The following is a 13,151-nucleotide window of genomic DNA, read 5'->3' on the forward strand; positions in this document are numbered from 1 at the left end:
TTATCCCTCAAAACTGTAAATACAAAAAAGTTGCACAAAATAGTTTCCCACCTCAGGAGATTTATTTTGAGTGTCTTCTTAGTTTAATTTATGGGATACGCCAATTTTTAAGCGTGTTTCTGGAATATTATGTTATTGTTGCTGCAACTGCTTTTCATGCATTTTTACATGTGGAAGGAAACCATGACTTAGGATGAGCTGATGGAATAAGATGTAAGTGCAACTGGTTTCATATGCAAAAACAATTATTACGCTAGCTTATGTGGTTGCAGTTCTACAGGGATTTAAATACAGTGACGCAAAATGGAGCGTGTCTTAACCCAGTCTTAAAGGGTTAAGCTTCTTTCATCAGAAAAAGATAAAAAGATTGTTGGTCAGCCAATAATGGTAGGAACAAGCACGGGTCATCTAGTTACAACATTGACCTCTGACCTTTGACCTGTATGTACAACACTAACCTCTGACTTTCAGCTCCACCTTTCTCTTCAGCAAGATGTTTCCCTCCCTGCTGTAGACGGTGCAGGTGTAGGCTCCTGTGTTTCCATCTGTGGGGTGTTTCAGGGTCAGACTGAGGTCTCCAGTTTTCAGCAGGTCTTCATTCATCTTTGTTCGATCCCTGTAAACCACTTCCTGTTCTCCAGGCTGGTCAGAGCCGTTCTCATACACGTGGACATTTTTGTTGTAAGAGTTACTCCACACGACTTTAGCATCTTCAGGCAGGTGAACTTTGGTTTTGAAGGGCAGCTGGACAGACTCCACCTCTGAATCCACCTCCACCTTGGGGTCTGAGAGGACAAAAAAGCACAACATGAGCACAGTTTATTTGACTGGATGAAGTCAAATATTTGCAGTTCAAACATGTTTGACTGGTTCCAGTATGAAATATTCTATTTTTTTTATTAGTCCTTTATTTATCCAGGTAAAAAATCTCATTGAGATTAAAAATCTCATTTCCAAGAGACACCTGGCATCATGGCAACAAAAGTCACTCTAACCACAAACGTCATTCTAACCCTGTTAGCTGAGGGATATGATGAAATTTCAACATGTCCATACTTGCTTTATGGCTTAACCAAACATAAAGGCCGAGCCAGAGATAATGTTCATCTGGATGGTGATTATGAACTTTCTGAAGGAAAACTGACTATAACGTAGCCACCAGAGGACACCTGCTAACCATCAGCATTGTGGGAGTGTAGTAGGAGACACTTACCTGGCATGAAATAGTGCCGGAAATGAAATAAAAGACCTCCAGAAACCACAAGAAGACCCAGGAGAACCAGGAGAGCTGTGGCCCAGGGTGGAAATTGTTCTGTGGAGAAACACACAAAAAAAGCAAGATCTCTGAATCGTGACTTTGATTGTTAGCATTGACCTCTGACCTGTGTCAGCATCACTTACCTTTGACCTGCAGCACTACTTTCTGTCTCAGGATGTCTTTGTCCCTGTAGATGGTGCAGATGTATCCTCCACTGTCTCTCTCTGTGGGGTGTTTCAGGGTCAGACTGAGGTCTCCAGTTCTCAGCAGGTCTTCATTCATCTTCGTTCGGTCTCTGTAAAGTCCATCCTGTTTCTTAAGGTGGTCGCTTTTGTGTGGATACACATAGACCACTATGTCAGCACAAGTCCACTCCAGTGCGATGTCCTTTGGCAGCCCAGGTTTTGTTTTGCAGGGTAAGAGGACAGACTCTGACCCTTCCCCCACTGTCACCTTCATTGGGTCATCTATGAGGACAAGAGCAACATTATCAACCACAAGAGCAGGAGCCGAAAAACATTAGTGGTAACTGAAACCTGATGAACATCTGCATTCCTGAGCTCTGACTCTGGCTTTTTACTGGTGAAGATGTCTGATGGTATTATTTGGTTTACCGGGCATTACTCACCAACAGGGAAACCACTGAAAAGTGGGGTGAAAAGAGGGGAGTGGACGAGAAGTGCTCAGTGTATCATGGGAAGTCCTCCCAGCACTTTGAGTGTACAGCAGCAGGGATGGTGAAAGGTTGATGTCTGATCTTAAAAGCAGAGAGGTTCTCTGTCTCCTGAACTGAGACTGTGCCCTTTATTCTGGATGCCTTCATTAAACATTCACAGGTTCTGTCTCCAGCTTAGCCAGTCCACCAAAGAAAAATCTCCTATGTATAAGTATTATAAGCAAATACTTTATAATGCAATGGCTAAAAACTCAGATTCACAACATCATTTGCAGTGGCAAAAGCAGACACATTCATCTTAGAGTTACAGGGGAGTCGTTCCATCTCGCATCAGCACATTTTTAGAGCATTTCCTGCTCATCCATCTGATTTGCATAAAAAGTGGCTGTAGATGGTTCAGTTCCTGCCGCTTTCATCTCCCTCAACCTCTTTTGTCCTTCCTTCCAGTTTTTTTAAGGATATACTACCTCTCCATTTGACCTCTAACCTTTGTCTACAGGACAGATTTTTTCACCTGTATGTTCATCTGGGGTTTGTTGCTGACCTTTGACCTGCAGCTGTAAATCTGTCAGTCTCCATTCTCCTGTCCCATCACTCATGGTGCAGGTGTAGTTGCCGACGTCGGTCCGTTGTGGTTTTCTCAGAGTGAGGCTGAAATCTCCAGTGTTCAGAGCATCGACCATCATTGATGTGCGCCCGCTGTAATGCTGGTTTTGTCCTGTAAGGTCATCTCCTCCTTCTTGTGTCATGTGGACAGTTTTGGGATCCAGATCACTGCGAGTCCACATCACTGTGGGTTGATCAGGAATGAAGCCTGAGAACCGGCAGGGCAGCAGAGCAACCTTTGCTTCCTCATACACCTGCACCAGCACAGCCAGGGCATGCTGGGAAACTGAGGACACATAAACACAGATTAGCTGCACGCTGTGAGTTTGTCTCAGAGACCACATTTATCTGCAGGGAGCAGAGTAGTCAGCCAATCACATTAACTGTAGTTTATTTTAATCATCAAGGGTTTTCAGCTGTAGTTGACAAAGTTAAAGTCTTGCACCTCTTTAGTCGAGCACATATCCATGAAACTGCAGTTTCTGTTCTGTTCAGTCTCACTGCTGCGTTCGACTCTGTTGACCATGAAATTCTAATACAAAGGTCTAACAGGTCAGGCACCTGACTGCCGCTCATCATTTCAAATGAGTAAAAATTCAATTTCAATCAGCAGTTTTCAATTTTTACAACTAAAAATACCATCAGGAGTTTCTTAGGGGTCTAAACTATAGTATAAATGTTGCTGATACTAAATGGTCTGCTTAAATAAGTTAATATACAGTGGGGCAAAAAAGTATTTAGTCAGCCACCGATTGTGCAAGTTCCCCCACTTAAAATGATGACAGAGGTCAGTAATTTGCACCAGAGGTACACTTCAACTGTGAGAGACAGAATGTGAAAAAAAAATCCATGAATTCACATGGTAGGATTTGTAAAGAATTTATTCGTAAATCAGGGTGGAAAATAAGTATTTGGTCACCTCAAACATGGAAAATCTCTGGCTCTCACAGACCTGTAACGTCTTCTGTAAGACGCTTTTCTGTCCCCCACTCGTTACCTGTATGAATGGCACCTGTTTGAACTCATCATCTGTATAAAAGACACCTGTCCACAGCCTCAAACAGTCAGACTCCAAACTCCGCCATGGCCAAGACCAAAGAGCTTTCGAAGGACACCAGGAAAAGTATTGTAGACCTGCACCAGACTGGGAAGAGTGAATCTACAATAGGCAAGCAGCTTGGTGTGAAAAAATCAACTGTGGGAGCAATCATCAGAAAATGGAAGACATACAAGACCACTGATAATCTCCCTCCATCTGGGGCTCCACGCAAGATCTCATCCCGTGGGGTCAAAATGATCATGAGAACGGTGAGCAAAGATCCCAGAACCACACGGGGGGACCTGGTGAATGACCTGCAGAGAGCTGGGACCAAAGTAACAAAGGTCACCATCAGTAACACACTACAACGGCAGGGAATCAAATCCCGCAGTGCCAGACGTGTTCCGCTGCTGAAGCCAGTGCATGTCCAGGCCCGTCTGAAGTTTGCCAGAGAGCACATGGATGATACAGCAGAGGATTGGGAGAATGTCATGTGGTCAGATGAAACCAAAGTAGAACTTTTTGGTATAAACTCAACGCGTCGTGTTTGGAGGAAGAAGAATACTGAGTTGCATCCCAAGAACACCATACCTACTGTGAAGCATGGGGGTGGAAACATCATGCTATGGGGCTGTTTTTCTGCCAAGGGGACAGGACGACTGATCCGTGTTAAGGACAGAATGAATGGGGCCATGTATCGTGAGATTTTGAGCCAAAACCTCCTTCCATCAGTGAGAACTTTGAAGATGAAACGAGGCTGGGTCTTCCAACATGACAATGATCCAAAACACACCGCCCGGGCAACAAAGGAGTGGCTCCGTAAGAAGCATTTGAAAGTCCTGGAGTGGCCTAGCCAGTCTCCAGACCTCAACCCCATAGAAAATCTGTGGCGGGAGTTGAAAGTCCGTGTTGCTCGGCGACAGCCCCAAAACATCACTGCTCTCGAGAAGATCTGCATGGAGGAATGGGCCAAAATACCAGCTACTGTGTGTGCAAACCTGGTAAAGACCTATAGTAAACGTTTGACCTCTGTTATTGCCAACAAAGGTTATGTTACAAAGTATTGAGTTGTATTTTTGTTATTGACCAAATACTTATTTTCCACCCTGATTTACGAATAAATTCTTTACAAATCCTACCATGTGGATTCATGGATTTTTTTTTCACATTCTGTCTCTCACAGTTGAAGTGTACCTCTGGTGCAAATTACTGACCTCTGTCATCATTTTAGGTGGGGGAACTTGCACAATCGGTGGCTGACTAAATACTTTTTTGCCCCACTGTATCAAAAATGTTTGTTTCTGTCTGCTGTGTAGGCACATTGAAATGTGCATTATGAAAAAATTGCATTGCTTTAGTTGAGTGCATTGCAGGGGAAGATCGTGTAACACTGATTCAAATTTTGCTAAAAAATAATCTCTGGGTTTTTTCTATAAAACTAGATCCTTGAAACATGAACTGTCTAATTGGTGCCAAGAAAAATGTTATTGATCTCAGAGGGAAATTCATCTGTCTGACATAACTCATCAGCCATTTGTATGAGAATTAAAAGCCTGATGAGTCAGTACTGATGGTTTCTTCTTCCACAAAGATGTTATGAAGTGGTCGATCAGAGTTGTGCATCTTCCCACCACTCCCCCCACTGTGCCCAGTCTGGCTCACAGAGACAGCTCTCCTCACCAGTTTGTCCAGTCTCCTTGCATCACTGTTCCTGATGCTGCCTCTCCAGCAGACTGCAGCGTAGAGCAGCACACTTTCCACCACAGACTGAACACCTTCAGTATTTAACTGCAGAGAGATCTTAGTTTTATTAACAAAACGAGGCTCTCGCCCCTTTTTTTATAGTTCGTCTGTGTTCAAGTTACAGTCTAGTTTGTTATCAGGGCGTAAACGTAGATATTTATCTTTGTTACCACCTCTGTGTGACACGAGCTTTCAAAGGCTAGAGAGGAGGCCTGAATCTTCATAGATCTGCTATCATTTCCTTTGTCTTTGAGGTGTTCAGTGTGAGGAAGATTTTATCCAGTCCAGTCGCTGAATCTTGTACACAACATGATGGCACCATCACCCAAGTATTCCTGGTTATGGTAGGACTCACAGTTGCATTTTCAGTCTGCTGTGAGCTTGTCTTTGAGTATGTTGGGTTGGATGTATTGAAAACATTAGAAAAATGAAAGAAAAAAACATATAGCCGGACACCTTATTTTTGGCACTGGCACAATACAGGCTGCTTTCCACGCTGCCTGCACCCAACACTACTGTACGACAGCTGGGCAGCAGGTTTCATCCATCCATCTTCTGCTTATCCAGATATGAGTCACTGGGGCAGACAGACCCAGGCCTCTCTCTTCCCACCACCCTCAGTTCTTAGGTGGAGAGTACCATGTCATTCAGGCTACGTCCACACGTACATGGGTATTTTTGAAAATGGAGATTTTCTGTTTTCGTTTTAAAAAATAATCCCGTCCACACATAAAGGCAGAAATGAAGGAAAACGCTGCTATGAACATGCCAAAGCAGCAGGTGGCGCTAGATTCCTAACCGTGTAGAAATGTTGGCCAATCAGAAGTCTAGAAGCCTCGGTGGGAAAAAGTAAACAAAGCTGGGGCATAGAAGCAGAACCGAGTCGTATGTGTGGAGGGACAGTAACTGTGTGTGTATATGTAAGCATTTAAACACTGCAGAGAGTACAAGTAACAGTAACAGTATTGTAGAAATGCGTTTCAGTGAAACAATAACGTGGCGCACAGTGTGAAGCTGCGTTTTCTCCGTTCAGCTACAGTCTGACCATTTCACCGGGAAAGTTACATTAAACTTGAGAGGTGTAGAAGTGACTGCTTCTGTGCTGCTTCCTGTAGTGCTGCGTGCAAACACAGTGCAGAGCTTCTGCTAAACCACAACATTGTTTTTGCTGACAGTCCTGCAGACTCAAAACCATCAACAAGCATCCAGCCTCACTTACACACACAGACACACACAGTAGCGGTTTTAGATACGGGCGACACGGGCGGTTGCCTGGGGCGGCATCACGGGCATCGGCAAAAAATAAATAAAAGTTGCTCGTACTCATGCTGCCCCGACATCAGCCAGCGCATATTGGGAATGGCACAGGCACCGATTGGTTTTCTATCACCCTTTTGCTGGGAGTAAGGGCGCCCTTCGTTTGCGAGGTGCGCCTGCAGCACAGGGAGGAGAGGGCGGGGCGGTGGGGGAGTCTCTGACTGGCTGGAGCAGCATCTAATAACCAACTCGCAAAATAAAACAAAATAAAAACAAACCAACAAACACGAAAACAACAGACATCATGATACAGACTTATAATTTGCACCGATGTTTTTTCGAAATTCTATAAAGTGAGCGCGAGAGCCCTCGGTGCGCCTGCGCGCTGCTGAAGTCAAAGTAAACTTTATTGTCATCTCCGCTACAGTCCAGTATATAGAGAGACGAGACGACGAGGCTCCAGTTACAGCAGTGCAAATACACAATATATATAAGAAGAGTAAGAAAATAAACATACACTTTAGGACTCGGGGTAAAGGGCTCAATAACAATTTAAAATTTACAGTTTGATGATTTAAAGTCTCACACACAACCCGTCGAAAGGGGAGGGGCCAGCTGCTTCCAAATAGAGCACATTTCATTCATAATGTTGTAAATCCAAGCCCATTATGTGTTCATGATTTGAATCCTGGGTTGTGTGAAATCTCAGAAATGCACCCTCGACAAAGTGAATCTGTGAACTAAGGTGTAGGTGTGTTAGATCATGTTGTGGTGATCCTTGGGTTGGGGGATGGGTGTTCATACTGGAGTGCAAAATTAAAACCAAGATGGACAAGAAAAGTTCAAAGCCATCAGGTCCTCAGTTTAGAAAAAATAGAAAAGAAGAGGAGGAGAAACGAGCAACAGATGCAGGTAAGCAGATGTGTGATTGGATCATGGCAGGTCATCCTGAACCAATCAGAGTCAGAATACTTTATTAATCGCTAAGGTAATAATGTGAGTTACAGTTGCTCCAAGAAGAAATGGTAAAAATAGCAACAGTAACAGACTAAAGTCCAAACAATACATTATGTTACAAATTTTAATATTAATTAGTCAGTGTCAGTTGTTGATTTGTCCTGTTCTCATTGTGTGACGAATTATGATGGCTGTTTGGTAGCCGTTTGCATACTATGCATACTCTCTCTCTCTTCATATGTGCGTGTGGTGGTTGGGGGGGGGCGCGCCAGAGGGAGTGTTCGCCCGAGGCGCCAAACAGGCTAGGACCGCCACTGCGTACACACACACACACACAGCACCAAGTTTCCTTTGGTCACATATGAAATGTGAGTCCGAGCTTCAGCTACACAACAACACACACAGCAGCTGATTGTAACATGAGCTCATCTGAAAGGCACCAAGAAGAATCCAGAGATTTGAAAGTTGCTGCTTTGGATTGTTAGTTTGATCTGAATCAGAATCCAGTGTTTGATGGAAATCTCCTCCTGCTGCACTTCAACACATTAAAGAGAGAGAGATGAAAGAAAAGCTGATGATGAGAGCAGAGAGAGGAAGGTGTACTTACCGTGCAGGAGGATCACAAACACCACAAACATCTTCATGTTCCTGTCAAACTCAGAGACTCTTTAAAAGCCCTTCAGGACATCAGCTCACAGCAGCTTCACTTTCCTCTGCTGATCATCTACTGACACTCTCACACTGCTTCAGACGGGACATGAGGCTGACGGCTACAGTACCCACTGTGACCATGTCACAGCTGATCCACAGAGTTAAATCAAAGTCTGTGAGGAGAAGTGTGAGCAGACGGCTCATTAAGGTGTGTCTGTGTCACAGATCATTTACAGCCCGACTCGACCAAACTTCAGTAAAGCAGCAATAAGATGTGAACTTTGAAAAAAAACAAAACAAACTTGTTAATGTTTAAATTTGGTTCTTGAATGACGAGTTTACAGTTTCAGGTCGGTGTTACAGTCTGTATGTAGAGAAGAACAGAAACTCAAACTCTGATAAACTGAACCTGCAGCCGAGCAGGTCAGGACTTCCTGTAAGATCTTAGTTTTTACTCTCTGATGGTTTAACTTCAGCTTTTCAGCACATTTATTTAAAATTACAGTCAAAACCCATAAAACACTTTAAACCAGCTGCAGGTTTGATGTGTTTCATTCATTTAGTGTCATTAAATAAGTGAACAGCCTCACCCTGTGTAAACATGTCTTTCATTCCAGATCAGTTAATGTGATGCTGTTAATGAAACACTTTGAATCAAAGCTGAAAGTCACATGTTGGTCGTGCAGCTGCACACAGGATCTAAATAAAGGCTTTACTGAAGCTTCGATGCCTCGTTTTAAATGTAAAGCTTCTCAAAGAGAAACAAAGAAGAAGAGGCAGTCAGTGAATGTGACACAGACACATGAAGAAGTCAGACAGCTGGAGTAAAGCTCTGATCCTGGCAGAGGGTAAAATCAATGATTAACTTCTACAGTTCAGGACAGAAGGACTCTGGGCTTTGTTTCAAAAACCGTGTTAACAACAGAGACGTTTTACAGGCTCAGGATGGACTTCAGTCTTTTCTGGGTGTGACAGAAAGAAGCTGCTCTAACAGCACACATGCTGATATGAATGAATAACAACCATAAATTCAGATTTATTGTAAATTAAGTGTGTCTGTAAATAAACTGTAAAACAGGAGGTAATAACATCTCTCCTTCATCTGTGGAAATAAAGCTTCTTCTTTTTCTTCAATATTCAGATTCATTATATTTACAATGCTGTGATTTTACGGTGTTTGCTCAGACCCAGCAGACTGAAGGATCAATGCATTTTTGAATAGATCAAAAAGCGCCCAGCAGCGCCCCCATGTGGCCACTCATGACCCTGTATTTATTTGAAACTTTCCCACGCTCACAGAGCAGCAGCTTCCACATCCACACTCATGATGTTCACTGGTCTCGGGTTTATTTTAAAACTGTTTGAAGAAAATATAAAGTTTAAATAAACTTTATTTTCTGTTGCGTTTAGGTTTATGAAACAGTTCAGGGGTGTGGGAAAGCTTTAAGATCACACAAGTGGATTAATGAAACATTTTCATGCTCCCCAGTTAGACTGTTACTCTCACGTGTGATTGAAAACATACTGATGGAACAAATGTGCTTCACTGACGTCTAAAACACACGAGGCTGCTGTGACTCAGGGGGATGAGCAGGTCATCGACAAATCAGAAGGTTGATGGTTTGCTTCCCCTTTGCAAATAAAATCTGTTTGGGCAGCTTGTTGATGTGAATGTTAGATAGAAAGCATTTATGTAGAAACACTGTCTGAGTGAGTGATTTACTTTTTGTCTCACTTGATACAAGATATTTTTACTTGAAATAATGAAAAATCTGCCAATAGAACAAGTGGAAATTCAAGATTCACTGGCTAATAAGTTCACATATCTTACTGAAATATTACTCTTTAGCTGCTTTTGTCTTATTTTAAGTGTCATGACTTTTTTTTCACAAGAAATAAGACAAACATACTTGGTAAGATTTTGAGTTTTTAAAGCGTGCCCCCGATGGTCACCAGCAGAGTCAAAAAGGAAAAACTGCCCTGCTAGAAAACAGCTTAACATCAGTACAACACAGAAAACAGACAGTTTGGTGTGTGTTTCCTGTCCAGAGTGTAATATCCAGTATTAAGGACCTCTGACCTCAATCTAAACAGCAGTTATATATTTAGGTTAACAGATCTGAATCATTTTCACTTTGGCTGTTTTTAGCATGCCAGTTAAACCATCAGATGTGGACAGCCATGTTTGTAGTTTGAGCACCTCCAGTCCACTGTAGTTTCCTGAGGCAGGTCAGCTGTGGAGCAGAGCAAGCTTCTCCTCTTACATTTCCTAAAGAACGGAGAGGAAAGCAGCAGAACATGTGTCTGTTCGGCTAAACCCCTAAACATGAATGCAGTCATACAAAAGAACAACACAGCAAGACACAGACTCACATTACTTCTCTGCTCTGTGCTGTAATGCTTCACTCCTGAGAGCACCGTAGACATAAGCTATGCAAACAAGGATGACCACAACACAGAATAAAGTTGTCATAAACCACTCCATGAACACAGATCCTGCTGGGAAAAAACAACAGATAATTAATATCATCCAACATATTTTAACCTGGGCCTGAGTCTGGCATTAGTCTTTGATCTGTGGTTACAGCAGGTGTCATTTATTTATTACCTTTCACTTGCAGCCATATGTGTCTGACTATCAGTTCTTCTTCTCCATCAGTGATGGAGCAGGTGTATTTTCCACTGTGAGACTCTGCTGGTTTTCTCAGAGTGAGGCTGAAGTCTCCAGAGTCCAGAGCATCAGGTCTCATCGATGTGCGCTCGCTGTAACGCTGGTTTTGTTCTCTAAGATCATCTCCTCCTTCTCGTTGTCGGTGGACAGTTTTGGGATTAAGATCATTGCGAGTCCACATCACTGTGTGGTTCTTAAATATGACTCTTGAGTACTGGCAGGGTAATAGGACAAACATTTTCCCCTCATTCACCTCCACCACCACAGCCTGGGAAACTGTGAGCACATAGAAAAACACAAATTAGCTCCATATTTTGAGGTTGTTTGCAGGAGTGCAGGTAACTTATTTATAAGGACAAGAGATACTGAAATCAAAGAGCATTCAATCAGCACATGTCGAACTTCTCTGAAAAATCTGCACTCTGTGAGGGAAATGGGAATAGTCCAGTCTGAGTGCACCAGTTCAACCAGGGAAACATACAGATTCGTTTCAGGTTCCAAGACTGAAGTTAATGCCTTTAATGTCATTGTAACCGGTAAAATCAAACTCAAGCAGCTTGACTGTATTCAAATAATGGTTTTAGATTTGACAAGCCTGCAGCACTGGGAATATAACATTGACCATTAAATAAAACAAATGACAGCAAAACCAGCAAGTGTTGATCCTCCATCAGTCTCCTCTGCATACATTCGTCACATTCCTGTTATCCTCCTGGAGGATGTAAAAATCATTCCTACCCAAGACATCCTCTTATTTAATGCTGGTTGGTCTAAAATGTCTCAGATTTTGAGCTGGGTTAGGTGACTGTGAAGATCATAGTATATGATTAACACCATCTCAGCATTCATTAAATCATTTGCTTGCAACCTACTTGTAATTGGTCAGTAACTTGGTCAAGACAAGGCTGAAGTTTAAAACAGTTAATAAATAAATAAAATAATAATAATATTAATAATAATAATAATGAGAAAATCCAGGAAATCTCCAGGCCCAAATTGATTTTTTACAGACTTTTATTAAAAAAAAAAAAAAAAAAAACATGGTCTGCTTCAGTATTAACTAATTGTCCCTATTCTTACCATTTTAGGCTCTACGCCATCATGTTTGTCTTTAATGGGCAGGATTAACAGTTGTGGAAATATTTGAAGTGCCTCAATTCTATGCTTTATATTGACTAAAATGCCATATAACCATATAGTGTAGTATTAAGTGGACACAGGCCTGAAAATAAAGGCATTAGACTACGTGTCCTTGGAGGGTAGAAGGCTGTAGACTCTCGCCCACGCTTGCCTGGGAGAAAGTAGATAACAGGGGAGCATCTTCTAGTGGAAAGTTACTGAAACACTGTTGATCAGACTAGAGAGGGACCAGCAGATTGATTGTTTGATTGTAACTGATTGTTTATTCTGGGAAAAAAAGGAATGGGATATTGCACTGTTTTATGATGCATTATACTGCTGATTTATAAGAAATACTGTTTGCAGAGCATCATGGCCTTGCTTTTCTGATTACAAAGAGAACAGAACATACAGGAGGAGAAAAACAGGAAGCCAAGGTCATGACTTAGGCTCACTGAGAGAGAGAGAGAATGTGAGTGCTGAGTTTGGAGGAGGGGCCAAAGCTATAAGAATGTGAGAAATGGTCACGTGGACACTTCGAGAGTTTGCCAGACACCCTCCTGTGCATATCTCCCGTCCAGACGTTTGTAATGCTTAAAGAGTTTGTATGGAATAATGAGAAGTGTATGGATTAAAGAGATTGTTGATTCAGCATTAAACACCGAGTGTTGTTCTTCCTTCAGCCTGAAGGTCAAAGAGTTGGGGATTTGACACAGTGTAAAAATGATGCTACTACCAACATTTCTACATGTATTTGAATGCCTTCCAGTCCTAATTCTCAAACCCTTTTTTAAATCTCTGGTTTTCTTAATCAATTATTTATTTGGAATGGTAAACATCTAAAACTGAGGAAAGCTCTTCTTCAAAGACCCAAGCCGGTGGGAGGCTTAGCCCTTTCCAATTTCCAGTACTACCATTGGGCCACAAATATCAGGAATGGGCTATTACTCTGTTTTATGATGCATTATATTGGTGACGCTACAATCTTGAACTGTCATCACCAGTTTGGGTCATCATGGTTTCTTTACCTGTGACTTTAGGCTTATCCCTTTCTCTTGCCTAGTAATAATAGAGTAGTCCATCAACCTCTTAGAATTTGGTCCCAGTTTAGGAAGAGCATTGGCCACCAGGCTTTTTCACTTCAAGGCCCAATTGGAGCAAATGAATTGTTTTT

The 13,151-nt window shown here is 42.3% G+C and overlaps 1 protein-coding gene across 1 annotated transcript; it reads right to left on the reverse strand.

The window, feature by feature from the left end:
* Window positions 1-453: 453 nt before the first annotated feature.
* LOC145423519 (butyrophilin-like protein 2) lies at window positions 454-13,151 on the reverse strand. Its single transcript, XM_080296127.1, has 7 exons — window positions 10,796-13,151; window positions 10,561-10,686; window positions 8,144-10,456; window positions 2,479-2,826; window positions 1,402-1,725; window positions 1,214-1,312; window positions 454-785 (listed from the first exon to the last, which is right to left on the reverse strand). The coding sequence occupies exons 3-7, from the start codon at window positions 8,178-8,180 to the stop codon at window positions 454-456; spliced, it is 1,140 nt and encodes a 379-aa protein (XP_080152253.1). The 5' UTR covers window positions 8,181-10,456; window positions 10,561-10,686; window positions 10,796-13,151.

The sequence above is a fragment of the Astatotilapia calliptera genome, chromosome 3, assembly GCF_964374335.1.
Source record: "Astatotilapia calliptera chromosome 3, fAstCal68.1, whole genome shotgun sequence".
Lineage (NCBI taxonomy): Eukaryota > Metazoa > Chordata > Actinopteri > Cichliformes > Cichlidae > Astatotilapia > Astatotilapia calliptera.